At 25.4% G+C, this 16,890-nt stretch overlaps 6 protein-coding genes across 9 annotated transcripts in view; 4 read left to right on the top strand and 2 right to left on the bottom strand.

The window, feature by feature from the left end:
- LOC105423285 (agrin) overlaps window positions 1-16,890 on the bottom strand; it is a 433,811-nt gene that overhangs the window by 159,326 nt on the left and 257,595 nt on the right. The gene's annotated exons all lie outside the window — the stretch shown is intronic.
- Window positions 1,610-5,070, bottom strand: LOC148935958 (uncharacterized). The gene is made up of 4 exons (XM_089079756.1): window positions 3,438-5,070; window positions 3,203-3,289; window positions 3,029-3,143; window positions 1,610-2,946 (listed from the first exon to the last, which is right to left on the bottom strand). The coding sequence occupies exons 1-3, from the start codon at window positions 4,494-4,496 to the stop codon at window positions 3,039-3,041; spliced, it is 1,251 nt and encodes a 416-aa protein (XP_088935882.1). The 5' UTR covers window positions 4,497-5,070; the 3' UTR covers window positions 1,610-2,946; window positions 3,029-3,038.
- On the top strand, window positions 6,113-7,548 carry LOC148935957 (uncharacterized). The gene is made up of 2 exons (XM_089079369.1): window positions 6,113-7,159; window positions 7,297-7,548. Exons 1-2 carry the CDS (start codon window positions 6,161-6,163, stop codon window positions 7,414-7,416), a joined length of 1,119 nt encoding a protein of 372 aa, XP_088935495.1. The 5' UTR covers window positions 6,113-6,160; the 3' UTR covers window positions 7,417-7,548.
- Window positions 7,849-10,589, top strand: LOC148935956 (uncharacterized). Its single transcript, XM_089079211.1, has 3 exons — window positions 7,849-10,022; window positions 10,203-10,289; window positions 10,349-10,589. Exons 1-3 carry the CDS (start codon window positions 9,015-9,017, stop codon window positions 10,451-10,453), a joined length of 1,200 nt encoding a protein of 399 aa, XP_088935337.1. The 5' UTR covers window positions 7,849-9,014; the 3' UTR covers window positions 10,454-10,589.
- LOC148935955 (uncharacterized) lies at window positions 12,184-13,655 on the top strand. Its single transcript, XM_089079768.1, has 3 exons — window positions 12,184-13,221; window positions 13,345-13,431; window positions 13,502-13,655. Exons 1-3 carry the CDS (start codon window positions 12,214-12,216, stop codon window positions 13,604-13,606), a joined length of 1,200 nt encoding a protein of 399 aa, XP_088935894.1. The 5' UTR covers window positions 12,184-12,213; the 3' UTR covers window positions 13,607-13,655.
- LOC148935954 (uncharacterized) lies at window positions 15,036-16,506 on the top strand. Its single transcript, XM_089079767.1, has 3 exons — window positions 15,036-16,094; window positions 16,238-16,324; window positions 16,402-16,506. The coding sequence occupies exons 1-3, from the start codon at window positions 15,036-15,038 to the stop codon at window positions 16,504-16,506; spliced, it is 1,251 nt and encodes a 416-aa protein (XP_088935893.1).

The raw sequence follows: 16,890 nt of genomic DNA, 5'->3' as shown, positions 1-16,890 counted from the left end.
AAAGTATGTAAATAAAACTATTTTTGAGTATGACTAAACGTTTTTATAATTGTTATTGCGATGATATAATCATTAAATATTTTAATTATATGAAAATATAATTATGTATATGCAAAAAATTGTAAAAGAGCTTGTACTATTTATATATATATATATAATATTATAAATATTAGTATATGTACATATATATTACTGTTTATATACATATAAACTTTTGTACTATAACCCTAAAAATAAAAATTTATACAGGCCTGATTGTTAGTACGACAAGTAGAAACTAAAGAATAATAAGTAACATAAACGTAGTTTTTTTTTCATATACATCATTGATATTAATGCAGAAACACAATGATAAAAATATCGTTGATATCTGAAACTATATTTATGCTTATATGACATACGAGTTTGACGATGTCAGCTGTAATTTTCTTTGTTATGAAATCATTAATTTAAAAATACATTTTTTTATCGTCAACTAGTAACTCACAATATTTCTATCCTGGTGATATCATCTAATGGTTATATATATAAACGACATTTGCATATTGTATATAGGTATATAATTTTTTTAGAAAAAGTTATACAATTTACAATATGCAAAGATAATACATACATTTTTGAATAACAGCTACATTTTACTTCGTACACAGAGAATATCTCAAGCATCTCTTATTGTTCCTCGTTGCTTTTGCAAGGAAGATCTTCAGCTTTTATACGCAGTATTATTTTCTGTTATATGAGCGCACATGAAGAGTGACACACTGCAGTGTTTACGAGCGCCCGTTTGGAAGTACAAAGTATATACAAAGAGCCTCAAAATTTGCAAAATTTGACGTCCTTATATAAACTTGTGCCGAGTACTGTAGCGATAAGAATGCGGAGATGTATGACGAATTTGAAATAAAAGATTTATCACGCTCTTGAAATCTCGCGGCAAGAGAATTTACACGTAATGGAAATGCGAAGTAGTGTACGTAGTTGTTCGTTACATATGCAGAAGCAAGCTAGCTATCTACATAACTGTTCCACTGTGAAAATTTCATCGTGCATTATTTGCAAAGTTAAAAATTATTTTAAAATAAAAATCCATATATTGATAAAAAATCCATTCTATTTAAGTTAGCATCCGATTCCAATCTTTAGCTTTTTTCTTTGTTATATTTTTTTTCTTTGTTTTTTTCACTGTTGAACTTTGCGTAAAATCATAGTGGATATAATGAAATGTGAATTTTCTTCGTAGATTGTGAGTAACATATTTCTCCATTATAATTGTATAATTTATTCTTTATTCATAACAAAAAAATTTATAATCTATTATAATAATAATTTATAATCTATTTATAGTACTATTTATTAATATATTTAAACACTTATTAAAACTATAACACTTATAACAATTTATTTATAAAAAATTGTTTTTAATTTATTTTTATCAAATATTATATATAAAATCGTTAAATTTAAAAAAGTATTAATTACATTAAAATTACATTAAAATGTAATCATATTTCATTTGTACAAAAATCAGATCGACAGAAAAATATTTTTAAAAATTATGGCACCAAAAAGAATTGATTGATTTATCAATAAATATTTAATTAATTTAAATATTTAATTAATAATAAATTATTAGAAACTTTGTACATTTTATTCACAACAAAATACACACGAAATAATATCATTAAATAATATTATATAAATTAAAAATTCCAGTTGTTTCATCACAATTTAAAATATACAATGCACTATGTACGTTTTACAATTGTAATTTTAGATTACACATAAAAGAGATTTAATTAGAGCTAATAAATTTAACAACGAATATTATTATGATAAATGATTTCAACATTTGCGTTTATTATTAAAAATTATTCGTTTTTGTAGAAATAATCTTATTAATAACTTCATTTGCATATATTTTTCATGTTCCAAATGTAATATATGTCAGATGATATTTAAAAACAAATAATTTTCATGCGTTTTCTATTTAGTTTAAAATATTTAAATGCAAATATTTATAGATTAAAACACGGGATCCAGAAAAGATATATATTTTTCATATCAATGTTTGTTTGTAACATAAAATTCTTTATGCTTCCACAAAACAGTTTCAAATAGGGCTTTTTCTTTTCATTTTCTCATGTTAAATAAAGAAATATAATTATAGCTTTCCCTAAATGTGTACATTGCACATACCATTTTAAAACCATTTTAAAAGCATAATAGACATACATTATAGATCAATTGATAAATATATATTATATCTCTCTGTCTGTTAAACACAATAAAACAAAGACAAGAAGAAAAAAGAAAAATGTCGTTCGCCTCCTTTGGTACAAAACGTGTTTGGTACGATACGTGCCACGATCAGGTAATCTCGATCAGGTAATCAATTATTATCTAAAAGAAAAGCGAGGTGAAAAGCCACGAGAGACAAAGATAATCGTTATTGAAGCGAATCTTCTTCGGTTCGTTATTCACTATTTCTGTCATACCTTATGATAAATCAAAATATTTTAGAAGTTCAAATCTGAAATAAGAGACTCGCAATAGACAAATAAACAACTTCTTAAAATCAGTTTTACAATATTAATAAAAATAACTATTCAATTTTTCTACTCATGAGAGACTATTCACTAAAACTACTTTATTTTGATCTTTGTTATATCATTTTAAGTATAAAAATAATTCAATATTTAATCTTTTCTTTTAAAATAAAAATACTTTGTCTAAGTTTACTTAAGTTTCTTCTTTATAGCAATTAATATCTGACTTTATCAATGCGCCTTATTTTAGGTATATTTTCTTCGATTATAACATACAAATTATCTTTGGACACATCATAATATTATATATAAAATCGTAAATTTGTTTCATAATGTCTGAAATAATATAAACGCGATCTAAATATATATTACATTTTTAAATAAATATTCTATTAAACATCTGAAAAAAAAATTAATTATTTTAGAATAAAATTGCTAAAAAAATATTATGGATATTTAAAATATCTGTATTGATTGCTTACCTCCCATTAATTAGATTATTTGCGTAATATTGTTCGTAGATTTTCCCTCGCAAGAATTTGATATAAGTTGAAATTGTATTAAGATTAAAATGTACGTAGTAATGTTACCAATAATCTAAAAATAAAATTATAAAATAAATATATTTAATTGATAAAAGTAAATAACTAACTTACCGCAGCAAGAAGTGTCGCATCTATATTAAAAGCCTTTGCTGAAAATACATTTTTGCGATGCAATATTTGCAAAGAAAATAGCCGCAACTGTAACGTCACAAGTTAAATGCAAGATTGAATAACTATCACTCCGACAGATAAATTAAATTAATATTATTAAATATAAAATAATGAAGAAAATCATTATTCAGTACATTCAGAGAGTTCTTATAAAAATAAACAAATTAAGTGTTACCTCATATTTCACGCGTTCATCGCTAGTACTGTTAAACACGACATGGACAGTGGTACCAATTTCCAGAGCTTCATTCTTACCAGTCTCACAAATCCATATTATCAATAAAAATTTTGCAAATTGATATACTATTATAATACATAACCAATATTCGTACAATTCACTTGTAAAGCCCAGCCACTTCACTATGAGAAAGTAAAAATTGAAAGTGATTTCAATGAAAACTATGATTACGGAAGTGAGAAGCTGCAGGCTGAAGACCAAGTTCAACATCTGCACAGTATCGCTAATTATTAGATGTTGCTTTTTCAGAGCTTTAAGCTTCATCAGTAAGAATGAATTTTCCTGCTTGTAATAGATATGCACATCGTTCATTGCGGGTTCTCGAAGATTTGCTAGATTATCTCTGACTGTCTTGAAACAGATTTTTAATATACAAACACAATTTACATATAGCATATCCATTTGATATACTATCGTACCGATATATATTGAAAACAGCATAAGTGCATAATCAAGCTCTAATTGGATATAAGTTATGAGCATTAACACGATGAGTAAGAGAAAACCAAAAATATCTTTGAAGTGTATCAGATTGGATAATTTTTGATACGATTTTGGAGGTATATGTGAAGAAACTTTCATTATGGTTTGAAGCAAACGCATTCGCGGATTGCTCAAAATGTATGTGATGATCACTATGAAACTGCTAAATATGTAGTAAAAATTATTCTCAATAGAATCAGACACTTCATTAAAATTTATTTTTTTAATGTTCACAATGTAAAGATCGTAATAAATCTTAAATTGGTATATGCAGACAGCACAAATAGTGACAGTTGACATAATGTAGTGTGATTTGGAAATTTTGAAAGTTGAATCGTCGATCTTATATGGAAATATTCCAAAAATGTAGCAGAGAATAAAGCAAGGATACATCAACGATTGAAAATCCGTAGCTTGAAATGGCCGCCATTTTTTTGTATTTTTTTGTACTTGCTTTGATACTTTATTCCTAGTTTGTCTTTGGAATTTCGATAAATTTGATAAATTGAACATGATCAGCAGAATAAAATAAGCAGAAGAGAAACAAAGATCTAAGTTATACTAAAAGATAAAAGTTTTTAACTATATTGTCAATACATTTTAATGTATATTAATGTACATATTAATGTAATTGTAAGAATTGTTTTTAGATGTAATTCTTAAGTTTGTTTGTTTCTTGAACAAATAAACTGACATGGATTATTCGTATTTATACACTTAACAAGTTTAATTTTAAAACTGTGGACTATTACTTTCTTGAGTAACGAAACAAAACTAAAAGAATACTTTGTTAGGCGTTAAGTAACCATGGTGCTCTTCGATCGACAATTGTTACCCTTGAAATATAACGTATAAAATAATAATATGTAATTGTTGTGACACCCATTAAATTATATATGCAAACAAAAAGTAGATAAGATCGATTGAGCAATGTCCATATGGATCAGAAACTTTTTAAGACATATTAATTTCTTCTTCTTTTAATCTTCTTGTTTAAAAATGTATATTTGTATTATGCAAACAAGATATTTGATATCTTTATAATTCAATTTAATATTTAATTTTTATGTAATATTTATATTATATATATAAACATTAAAAATAAATTAATTAATATTTCTATTTTAATATTCCATTTCTAGTTTAATATTCATTCATTAATTAATATTTTAATATTTATTTTTTATTTTCTATATTTTGTTGCAATCATTATTATAAATATTAATATTAATATATATATATATATATATATATATATATATATATATATATATATAAAACTTTTAAGTTAATCGTTATGTCTGATGAGCATAATTACATTTTTGTCTTCAGTGAAAGATAATACAAAAGAGTATAAAAAGCATAATTTAATTAAAATATTACATAGTTACATAATTATACTCACAAATTACTGTAACAACAATAAAAGATAGATAAATTGTTAATGACTAGCAATAGAATATCCAACAATGCAAAATAATCCAATAATAAATATAATATACAGTATCAATATAATAAACAAAATGCAATTACTTAATCTGCTTTACCAATTATATTATCTTGAAAAGTTTATCACATATAATATATTAATAGAAAAAAATTTTTATTATATTTAAAGTAAAAATATTTAAAGTAAAAATTTAATTTGCATCATATGTCATATATTTATTACGACATATTGATTAATTATATGTATATGTAAATATATCGCGAAATAATGTTTACGCTTGATAATGTTTACTTACTTTGTGTGACTTAAGATGAACAAGATTGGAAGACTTATGTATGATACAGCATTACAGATAATTTTATTTACACATAAATGTTTTAAGCGTGTTTTAGAGATAAGTAAGAAGCCATGGTTACTTCACGACTAACAAATAATTCTTATGTCCTGTTTCTGTACTTTACATAATAATTGTTAGTAGTTTCACAATTAAACTCGTCAGGTCAGATAGAAATTAGAAGTTTAAGCAGTCTTCAAGAAAACATAAAAAAATTTAGAAAAAAAGCTCTCCCGTTATTAATGTTACAGTGTTGATAACGTGATTCATATTTTTTTATAATCTGTGATTTATATTGTTGTTCTGCAATAATAATTCACGTTCTCCAATAATAATTCCGTGAACATATTTAATTTGCTGTTGAAATTCCAAGAACTCAAAAGAAAAGGAAAAATGTGGCGATTATTCCATGCCACGGATTTTGAATCGCTAATGTATCCCTGCTTTACCTTTTGCCGTATTCTGGGAGCATTTCCATATAAAATCAACGACTCGACTTTTAAGACTTCCAAACCAGATCATATTTTTTCGACCATTGTTATTTGTGCTTTCTGTCTTTGCGAACTAATAACTCTCTATGATCTCAATTTATCTAAAAACATTGTATTTATTAGTGTACCTAAAATGCTTGAGTGTAACTGTTTCCACATTTTTAGCAGTTTCATAGTGATTATGGCATACATTTTCAATGGTGCACGAATGATGCGTTTGCTTCAGAGTGTAATGAAAATTTCTTCAAAATTGCCCCCGGAATCCTATCAGAAACTATCTAAATTAATTCATACTAAGGACATTCTTGGATTCGTCTTTTTAATCGGATCAGCATGGATATATTATATTAATTTGCATTTTAGTGATTTGCAAAAATTGCTCACATTGTACATCGTTCTGCTGATGTATCAAATAGATATGTTATACATAAATTGTGTTTGCATAATAAAAGCCTGTTTTATGCGAATTAACGATAATCTGGGGAATCTGCGGAAGCGCGTGATAAATGATGAGCCGTATCTCTCGAGACAAATTTATCATGAGCAGAGAAATCCATTCTTGCTGATGGAACTCAATGTTCTGAAGAAAGAGCATATGATGATCAGCAACACGGTACAGATGCTAAAAGTGATTTTCGGTTTACACTTACTTGTTACAATAGTTATGACCTTCACTCAAATCACTTTTAATCTTTACTTCTATCTAATGCGGATTCATGGAGGCAACTCTATGAGCAATCAATTCTATTACAAGTATTTCCTTACATGTGTAACGTATTACTCTATAAAAATAATATTGATAATATGGGCTTGTGAAACCGGCAAAAATGAAGCCAAAAAGATCGGTACTACTATTTATGATGCATATAACAGCATCAACAATAAGCAAATAAAATATGAGGTAATAAAAAGAGATTACAGTACTTTTTTAATTATGTCTCGTGTGTTAATGCATGTTTTATATATTAATTTATCAGATTTATAATATTACATATCTCAATCTTGTATTTAATTATTTTTTGATCTGACGTTTTGCAGTTACAATTATTTTCCTTGCAATTACTGCATCGTAAAAATGTATTCTCTGCAAGGGGACTTATCGTGGACGCTACGCTTCTCACTGCAGTGAGTAATCAATCATCTGTTTTCGTTAAATAAATGTATATATTGTTTATTTTGTAATTTAATTTTTTTAGATGGGGGGTAGCATCACCACGTATCTATTAATCTTAATACAATTTTGGTTCATGTCAAATTCTTGCAATGAAAAATGAACAATTAGTATTCCAAATATGATTTAAGTAACGAAAAGACATTTATAATTAAATATAGCTAAGATTTTTTAAATAATAAATATTCTTATTTTTGTCATTATAAATAAAATTTTATTGTCTGTTTTATGCTTTTAATAATTAAGATTCATTTTATTATCATGTATATATATATATATATATATATATATATATAAAGAAATTTAATAGTTTAATGTCATGTATATGTTAACAATTAATTGCAAATAAATGAGTTTTATCTTATTAAGTATTTGAAATGCACATGGTAATATATATAATATATATATATATATTTTTTTTTCGAGAAATCTCGTTTTTGATTTAATAAATATTACAAAATTTAATCCTTTAATTGCTCTTACATTAATTAATATAAATGAATACTCAAATATTAGTAAATTAATTTAATACAACATTCATGTTTAATCATTTTTAGGTACAAAAATATGTATAATTAATATATCAAATTGTATTTCAAATGTGATGTATTGTTCTACGATAATTAATAGCAGTTAATAGCATGTATATATAAATTAACGAAAAATGAAACCTTCATTTTATTAACATTTTATTAACATCATGTTAATTAAATTTCACGATAAATGCAATCTTCTAGATCTGCAATTATATTTCAACGTTTTGTGTTAAACTATAAAGTTGCATGTAATTTTCAAACATTTTCTTCATTATCATTATAAAATGTCTTTTTCTTATATACCATGAAATATATTTTTTTATTACTTCGTTATTATCGAATAAAGTTTCTTTCATTTCTGAGATTTCTGTAATGCAAATATGCATTTTGCATCTTAAAGTAACGAAGTTTTGTCATCTCATTGAGTTTCATTTGTATAAAATATACTTTTTAAAGTTTAATGGAAGTTTTAAAAATAATTTATAAGCAGTTTTTGGAAATATGTATTTGTTCTTTAGTTTCATTTATTGATTATGTAATAAAATTTTACTAAATTTTATTAAAAGTAATTTTTGTTTGTCATTGAATAGATATTATCTTATTGTTAGATTTAATTTAATTAATACACGTGAAGTTTTCATAGATTCCTTTTGTTCTATGTACATATACAATTCATATATGATGTCAATTATATATCATTCTTTTATGCTTATTTATGTCCATTTGTACCTCAAGGATGACAAATGTTGATTGAAAAGCGCCATGGTTACGTTACGACTAACAAGTAATCCTGTCTTCTTACTACTTAATATAATAACTGTTCGCAGTGTCAAATATATATTCAGTGCGTGTATCAACAATAAAGTTTTCATATTGATATATTTGTTATAAAAAAACAAAGTTTAAGGTGAAGAATGAAATTCTCGCAATTACATTTTATTTAATGTCAAAATTTTAAAGTGATTAATAATACTTAGGCAATTTTTACATACAATTCTCTATTAATTATATTCAGTTTATTAAAATTACAAAAACGAATCAATAGCAAAATGCGAAAGAAATGGCAACTGTTCCGTGCCACGGATTTTCAATCTTTGATGGGTCCTTGCTTCACTTTTTGTCAGATCCTTGGAGTATTTCCGTATAAGATTACCGCTTTGACCTTCGAGATTTCCAAACTACACTATATTTTATCAACTATCGTTATCTGCCTTCAATTAATTTCGTTATTAATAATTTTATATATAATCAACATTTTTGAAAGAGACTTCAAAGGCATACCCAGAGCTCTTGAACGTAACTACTTCTACATACTCACCAGTTTTGTAGCGATCGTTACGTACATTTTAAGCGGCTCGCGAATGCGCTTGCTTCAAACTATAAAGGAGATTTCTTCGAAGTTACCTCCGGAATCATACAGGAAACTGTCCAGACTAATTCACATCAAAGATATCTTAGGTTTTGTTTACTTACTTTGTGAAATACCGATGTATCTCCAGATGAATGTTTCTGTTGTAATTAAGATTTTAATGACATACATCATGCTGCTAATATTTCAAATGGATATGTTATACATGAATTGTGTTTGTGTACTAAAAGCTTGTTTCAAGAGAATCAATGATAGTCTGGAGCATATACGGCAAATCATAATGGAGAACGAGATGAATCATCATAACGAGATGTCTTATAAACAGAGGAGTCTATTTTTATTGATCAAACTAAAGGCCTTGAAAAAGCAGCATCTGATGATTATCGACACAGTGCAGATGTTGAATATGACCTTCAGCCTCCAACTTCTTGCTACTGTAGTTATAACTTTTATCGAAATCACTTTCAAATTTTATTCTTATATATTGTATTGGCAAAAGGGTGTGTCTATGATTCCAATGGATGATTCTATTTATTTTATATTTTTAACAATAAATACAATATTTTATTTTTCAAAAATAACATTGATGGCGTGGGCCTGTGAGACTGGAAAAGAACAAGCTCAATTAATTGGCACCACTGTTCACGATGTGCTCAACAACACCAGCGATAATGAAATCAAAAGCGAGGTAGTAAAAATATAATTTTATATATTTTGATGTATATTTTATAAATATATTCTAAGTCGATACAATTCTTTATATTAAATTATCATATATTAATCTATTCCATCTTATTAAAATTTATAATGATTCTATAATTATATCTTCTAATCTTGTATTTAATTATTTTGCGGTCTAATATTGCAGTTACAATCGTTTTGCTTACAAATCCTACATAACAAGGTTAAATTCTCCGCAAAAGGTCTCACAATAGATGCAACACTCCTCACTACTGTAAGTTATGAATCATTTTTCATAGATTAAAAATAATTTGCTTTTTATGTTATTTTCAGATGATGGGTACCATTAGCACATACTTATTAATTTTAGTGCAATTTTTAAACATGTCAAATTTTTGCAATAAAGAGATTGTCATAAATATGACACAAATAACTTAACACAATAAAAATATATAATTAAATAAAAGATATATTTAAATAATGAAAATATTATCTTTTTTTATCAATAATAACTATGTAATCTTATAGCGTATTAATCTTTCAAGATTATATTCTATAATATATGTACATTCATATACACAAAGTATGTATATATATATATATATATATATATATATATATATATATATATATATATATATATATATACACGAAAACGAACATTTATCATTTACATTTTAATGTTTATTAGTAACTTAATCTTTTAATGTGCCATGTTAAGATTTAATAAATGTATCTTTAAAATTAAGACATCAATTGTTGTTATAAATAAATACACTATATGGTTTTATCAATTTTTTTCACTGATTTTACATTAAAGTTAAACTAATTAAATGTAAATATTAAATACTAGCACAAATTTAGATTTTATTTTTAATTTATACAAATATATAAAAATTAATTTTTTTAATGAATAATAATTTGCATAAAATATATTCGTAAAACAGATATCTATATTTACGTGATGTAATTCGATTGTCATTTTTTATTGATATTGTTCTCTTTAATAATATCATAATTGTAAAGATTAATATTAAATTTCTCAAATTAATTTATAATAAAATAATAATTATAAAAGTCATAAATTACAAACTATAAAAGTTATTATAAAATAACATAAATAAATCTATTTATCTTAATCTTATCTCTAACCTTAAATATATTTTAAAGATATATTTATTCTTCATAGCTAATTTATCAATAGCATAAGTTCTAAGTTGATATAACATTTGATCCATGATATTATTACGACAAAATTCGAATCATTTATTATTCTATTTATTTCCTTTGTCACTATTAAAATACAAAACATCGAACTTCTTAAATTAATTTCTAATCTATAAACCATAACTTTAACAAGTTTATCAGTCAAGGTAAAAAAGTCAATTAATTCTAATCTAGATAATAGTATTGCCCTTCGTTATACATCGATCTATATCATAACATTATCCTTATAATTTATAAATTTTACGCGACAACATCAACGTTTTTTAAAATGTACACAGAGTATTTGAATGATTCGTATAATATCATAATATATATGCATTTTTGTATTATTTTTCAATATAATTTAAATTTAATTAAAGAAATAATTATGTATTCGAAATGCGAATATTCCAAATGCGAATATTCCAAATGCGAATTTAAAATTGTTTAAGATATTCTTTAAGAAAAAATTCGATTAATTTATTTATCAATACATTACATAACTGCCTGAAATTCAATATAATGTAAATTCAATATAATATAAATTATAAAATCAATTCTGATATATAAAAATTAATAATGTCAGTTATTTAGCACAAGTTTATTAAGATATAAAAGATAAATTATTATATATTAGTATATCATAAGGACTTAACGACTACCGATCGAAGAGCACCATGGTTACTTACGCGACTACAAATACCCTTTAAGACTTCTTTTGATGCAAAGTACTCGCAGTTCGTAATTAAAACTCTTCGGATATAGATTGATAAAGAATTTATGTCAATTTATAAATTTGTTGCAAAAAAAATAAATAAATTTAAAGACTATGTCTAAAAAAAAGTTTTCACAGTAAAATTTAAATTTATGTTTAAAGTTTACTAATTAAGTAACAATAAGTACAGTTCTGAACAGTGTAATCTATAATACAGATTTTTATACTCATATTTTAATTCATTTTAACAAAACTTCAAGAACGCACTAAGTGCAAAATGTGGAAAAAATGGCGATTGTTCCATGCTATAGACTTTCAATCGTTGATGTATCCCTGCTTCATTTTTTGCAACATTCTCGGAATATTCCCGTACAAAATCAATAGTACGACTTTCGAAACTTCCAAACAGCACTACATTCTGTCAACCATCATTATTTGCGTTTTCTGTATTTACGAGCTAGTAGTGCTCTATGAAATTGACGTTACTCAAACGGTCAAGTACAAAGGCATACCTAAAACTCTTGAGCGCAACTGCTTTTACATACTCGGCAGTTTCATAGCGATTGTTACTCACATCCTGAGCGGTCCTCGTATGCACTTGCTCCAAGCCATAATGAAAATCTCCTGGAGAGTGCCTTTTAATTCGTATCGAAAACTATCTAGATTGATTCATGCCAAGGACATCCTCGGTTTTTTCTTTTTAGTCGCGGGAGGAGCGTTATATTACACTACGCTGGATTTCGATACCTGGCATAAGGCTTTAGTACCATACATCCATTTATTAGTTTTTCAAATGGATATGCTATATATGAATTGTGTTTGTGTATTAAAGGCCTGTTTCAAAGGAATCAATAATGATCTGAAGAATCTACGCGAACTCCTAATAAATGATAAACCGTATCTTCCGAGACAAATCTATCACAGCAATCTATTTCTGCTAGTAGAGCTTAAGGCATTGAAAAAGCAACATATAGTAGTCAGTGATATAGTGCAAATGCTGAATATGATTTTCAGTTTGCAACTTATTGCTAGCATAATTCTGACTTTTGCAGAAATAACATTCAATCTGTATTTTTATATAATGCATTGGAAGATTGGGATATTAATGAGTAATATGAGTGATCATCTTTATGACACCTTTTTGATAGGAATTATGGTATACTATTCTATAAAAATGGTATTGATAGGATGGGCCTGTGAAACCGGCAAAGATGAGGCTGTAAAAATTGGCAGTACTATTCACGAAGTGCTTAATAGTACTAGAGATGAGCAAATTAAAGTTGAAGTAATGTAGAACTTTGTTTTTATAAAAATATTCCGTTTGTTAATTATAATTTGTTATATGTAAAATCTCAATTAATAATCATTTCACCTCAAATTTAACTGTGTTTAATTTGAGATTTTGTAGTTGCAGTTGTTTTCCTTGCAAATACTGCAATATGAAAATGTATTTTCTGCAAAGGGGCTCATTGTGGACGCTAATCTTCTCACTGCGGTAAATAAGTGATTATTTTCTCTTTCATTAATAAAACAAGGTTTCTTCACCTTCATTATTTCAATTTTAGATAGCGGGCAATATCACTACATATGTACTAATCTTAATACAATTCGTAATTGCCTCACAATTGTGTAATGGACAAATCGCCACCAACACTACGCAAATATATTAAAAAATATTTAAAATACATTTAAAAAAATACAATAAATAAAAGAAATACTTTTAAATAATAATAGTTTTTTTTAATTTTAGAAGAAAATATAAATGTACATATGTAGATACAAAACTTATCTTATGTTCTTTCATATATATAGGAACATATTTATATAACATCTATAGATCTTTGGAAACAAAGATAAACATAAATATATTTTATTTGCTGCTATAAGTATTTTTTAAGCATAATAAACTTATAAATATAATATTACTTTGTAGTCAATACTAAAAAATAAACTTATTATTATTTCATTACTTTAAAACATTATTAATGCAAATATTAAAAAGTCAATATAATTTTAAATTTATTTTTAATTTTGAAGAAATTTTTTTACATAATATTTTAAAGCATCTTCAAAATAACATTATTGTTATAAAATGAATCAAAGCATTTTAATAACACATTTATAAACAAAAAAATAATTAAACTATTATTTCAATAGTAACGTATTTACAAAGATTTAGTTATAACTAAAAATTTAGTAATAAAACAAACGTAAATTAAACTTAAATTTTAATAATTTATCCTACATTTATATTACATGTAATTTCTAAAAATTTTCTTGTTAATCTTTGTTATGCTAGAATGCTTATATTTTCTTATTAACAATTGACTCAGAAAATTCTGTATCTCTTTATTTCTGTTATTTTATTATTATTGAATCGTCAAGTATAAACATTTAAATTCCTTCCTAAAGCTCTAGTACATAAAAGCGTATTTATTAATGTTTTATAAAAAATAAATATATACATTCATAAAAATATGTTACACAGACAGAGAAAATAGTTAAGAAGAAAGAAAAATATTATATCTCAATATTAAAAAAGTACAGTACAGACATAACAAATATTCTATACAAAGAGAATATTTAAAATTAGAAAGTTGTTATTGTTAGTAATTAAAAATATTTTGCAAAAAATTATTAAGTCATGTGAGTAAAACATAGCTAACATTTTTTATTTGTATGTATTATTTGTCGAATTTATCGAATAGATTATATATTATAATTATTATATATATATATATATATATATATATATATATAAGGTATTATATTAATTATAAGAATTATAGGTTACAGCATAATTACATTATATTTCTTTACACTTTACATCAAGGATGATAACTGTCGATCGAAGAGCACCATGGTTACTTTATAACTAACAATTCATGAATATTGTAGCGCTAACAGCAACTGTTTGCAGTTTCCAACTAAACCTCGTCAGGTGTAGATAAATGAATAATTTATTTCTATTTATATATTTGTTATAAAAAAATAACAGAAAAAAGTTTTTGTAAAAAAAGATATAGTAATGCTAAATAACGATTAATCAACTTTTGACAGTGTAATTTGTGATATATATTGTCATATTTTAGATTGACAATGTCTAATTCAACTTCAAAACTCCAAAGTCACTCTAAGCACAAAATGTGGAAAAAATGCTGGCTATTTCAGGCTACAAATTTTCAATCGTTAATGTATCCCTGCTTCATCTTTTGTACTATTCTTGGAATATTTTCGTACAAAATCAACGGTCCAATTTTAGAAATTTCCAAATGGCGTTACGTTTTATCCACTATAACTATTTGTGCATTTTGCGTTTATGAATTGGTAGTGCTTTATCAAATTAACATTAGTAAAACGGTCATATTCAGTAGCGTACCTAAAATATTCGAGCGTGATTGCTTTTACATATTCGGTGGTTTCATAGCAATTATCACATATGCCTTGAACCGTCCTCGAATGAAATTGCTTCAGATCGTAATGAAGATCTCCTCGAGATTGCCTGTTGATGCATATAAAAAATTATCTATTCTGATTCACATCAAGGACATCGTCGGTTTCCTTCTTCTATTCATACACGGAGTGTCATATTATACGACGATACGACGAGATACTTGGCAAAAGATTTTCGTACCATACGTTCATCTGCTGATATTTCAGATGGACATGCTGTACATGAATTGTGTTTGTATATTAAAGGCCTGTTTCAAAGAAATCAATAATAATATGAAGAATCTGTGCGAACTTGTGGTAAACGATAAACCGCATCTCTTAAGACGAATTTATCATGAGCACAGAAATCCATTTCTATTAACGGAGCTTAGAGCTTTGAAAGAGCATCATCTGGCAGTCAGCGATGCAGTGCAGATGCTGAATAAGATTTTCAGTTTACAGCTACTTGCTAGCGTAATTATGACCTTTACACAGTTGACTTTCAATTTGTATTTTCTTATAATGCATTGGAAGATTGGAACATTAATAACCAATATGGATGATCAGTTTTATGATATTTTCTTGACAACAATCATAACATTTTATTCTATAAAAATAATGTTGATGGGATGGGCCTGTGAAACAGGGAAAGATCAGGCTATGAAAATTGGCAGTACTGTTCACGAAGTGCTGAACGGCACCAAAGATGAGCAAATCAAAGGCGAGGTAATTAAAAAAAATAAAATTTCATTTATATGTATATTTTTTTAAAAGCATTTTGTTTGCTAATATTATTTGTTACATAAACAATTTAATATGATTAACAATCATCTCATGAGCATACTTAATTATAATATGATATTTTGCAGTTGCAGCTATTTTCTTTACAAATATTGCATCGCGACAATGTATTTTCTGCAAAAGGTCTCAATGTTGATGCTACTCTTCTGACTGCAGTGAGTGAGTTATCATCCACTTTTTAATTAATTGAACGATTATGTTTTAACGAATATTTTCATAACTTTGATTTTAGGTAGTGGGTAATATCACTACATATCTATTAATTTTAATACAATTTGTGATTGCTGAGCGTTTTTGCAGCGATAAAATTGCAAATAATGGGACACAAATAACCTAGTAAAAATATATATATATATTCTATAAGTAAAACAAATATATTATTAAATATATGTTAAAAATATATGTTTCTTAGCATTATAAAAATATGTATATGTATATATATATATATATATATATATATATATATATATATATATATGAACACAAAGCATTATTACATATATATGTTAACTTTTAAGTATAAAACTAAATCATAACATAAATATATTTTATTTCATTATTATTAATTCATTATTATTCGCGTATCTCTTCTTAAAGTATAATAAATATGCCTAAAAATATTTCTTTTTAAATAATTTAACTGCTATTCCAATTAATTTAATATATTATATGTATATATGTATATATATGTATGTGTGTGCGTGTGTGTGTGTGTGTGTGT

This window comes from Pogonomyrmex barbatus, unplaced genomic scaffold, assembly GCF_055798465.1.
Source record: "Pogonomyrmex barbatus isolate J1 unplaced genomic scaffold, ASM5579846v1 scaffold3, whole genome shotgun sequence".
Classification (NCBI taxonomy): domain Eukaryota; kingdom Metazoa; phylum Arthropoda; class Insecta; order Hymenoptera; family Formicidae; genus Pogonomyrmex; species Pogonomyrmex barbatus.
Note: the sequence above shows the minus strand (reverse complement) of the source record. Positions and strands in the feature narration are given on the sequence as shown.

Excerpts from the sequence above, each read along its gene's own strand:
- LOC148935958 (XM_089079756.1), bottom strand. The coding sequence starts at position 4,496 with ATGTTCAATTTATCAAATTTATCGAAATTCCAAAGACAAACTAGGAAT. Across the intron at positions 3,290-3,437 it reads ATGAACGCGTGAAATATGAG|TTGCGGCTATTTTCTTTGCA; the intron begins GTAACACTTAAT and ends GTGACGTTACAG. Across the intron at positions 3,144-3,202 it reads ATGCGACACTTCTTGCTGCG|ATTATTGGTAACATTACTAC; the intron begins GTAAGTTAGTTA and ends TTTTATTTTTAG.
- LOC148935957 (XM_089079369.1), top strand. The coding sequence starts at position 6,161 with ATGTGGCGATTATTCCATGCCACGGATTTTGAATCGCTAATGTATCCC. Across the intron at positions 7,160-7,296 it reads ATAAGCAAATAAAATATGAG|TTACAATTATTTTCCTTGCA; the intron begins GTAATAAAAAGA and ends GACGTTTTGCAG.
- LOC148935956 (XM_089079211.1), top strand. The coding sequence starts at position 9,015 with ATGCGAAAGAAATGGCAACTGTTCCGTGCCACGGATTTTCAATCTTTG. Across the intron at positions 10,023-10,202 it reads ATAATGAAATCAAAAGCGAG|TTACAATCGTTTTGCTTACA; the intron begins GTAGTAAAAATA and ends CTAATATTGCAG. Across the intron at positions 10,290-10,348 it reads ATGCAACACTCCTCACTACT|ATGATGGGTACCATTAGCAC; the intron begins GTAAGTTATGAA and ends TGTTATTTTCAG.
- LOC148935955 (XM_089079768.1), top strand. The coding sequence starts at position 12,214 with ATGTGGAAAAAATGGCGATTGTTCCATGCTATAGACTTTCAATCGTTG. Across the intron at positions 13,222-13,344 it reads ATGAGCAAATTAAAGTTGAA|TTGCAGTTGTTTTCCTTGCA; the intron begins GTAATGTAGAAC and ends GAGATTTTGTAG. Across the intron at positions 13,432-13,501 it reads ACGCTAATCTTCTCACTGCG|ATAGCGGGCAATATCACTAC; the intron begins GTAAATAAGTGA and ends TTTCAATTTTAG.
- LOC148935954 (XM_089079767.1), top strand. The coding sequence starts at position 15,036 with ATGTCTAATTCAACTTCAAAACTCCAAAGTCACTCTAAGCACAAAATG. Across the intron at positions 16,095-16,237 it reads ATGAGCAAATCAAAGGCGAG|TTGCAGCTATTTTCTTTACA; the intron begins GTAATTAAAAAA and ends GATATTTTGCAG. Across the intron at positions 16,325-16,401 it reads ATGCTACTCTTCTGACTGCA|GTAGTGGGTAATATCACTAC; the intron begins GTGAGTGAGTTA and ends CTTTGATTTTAG.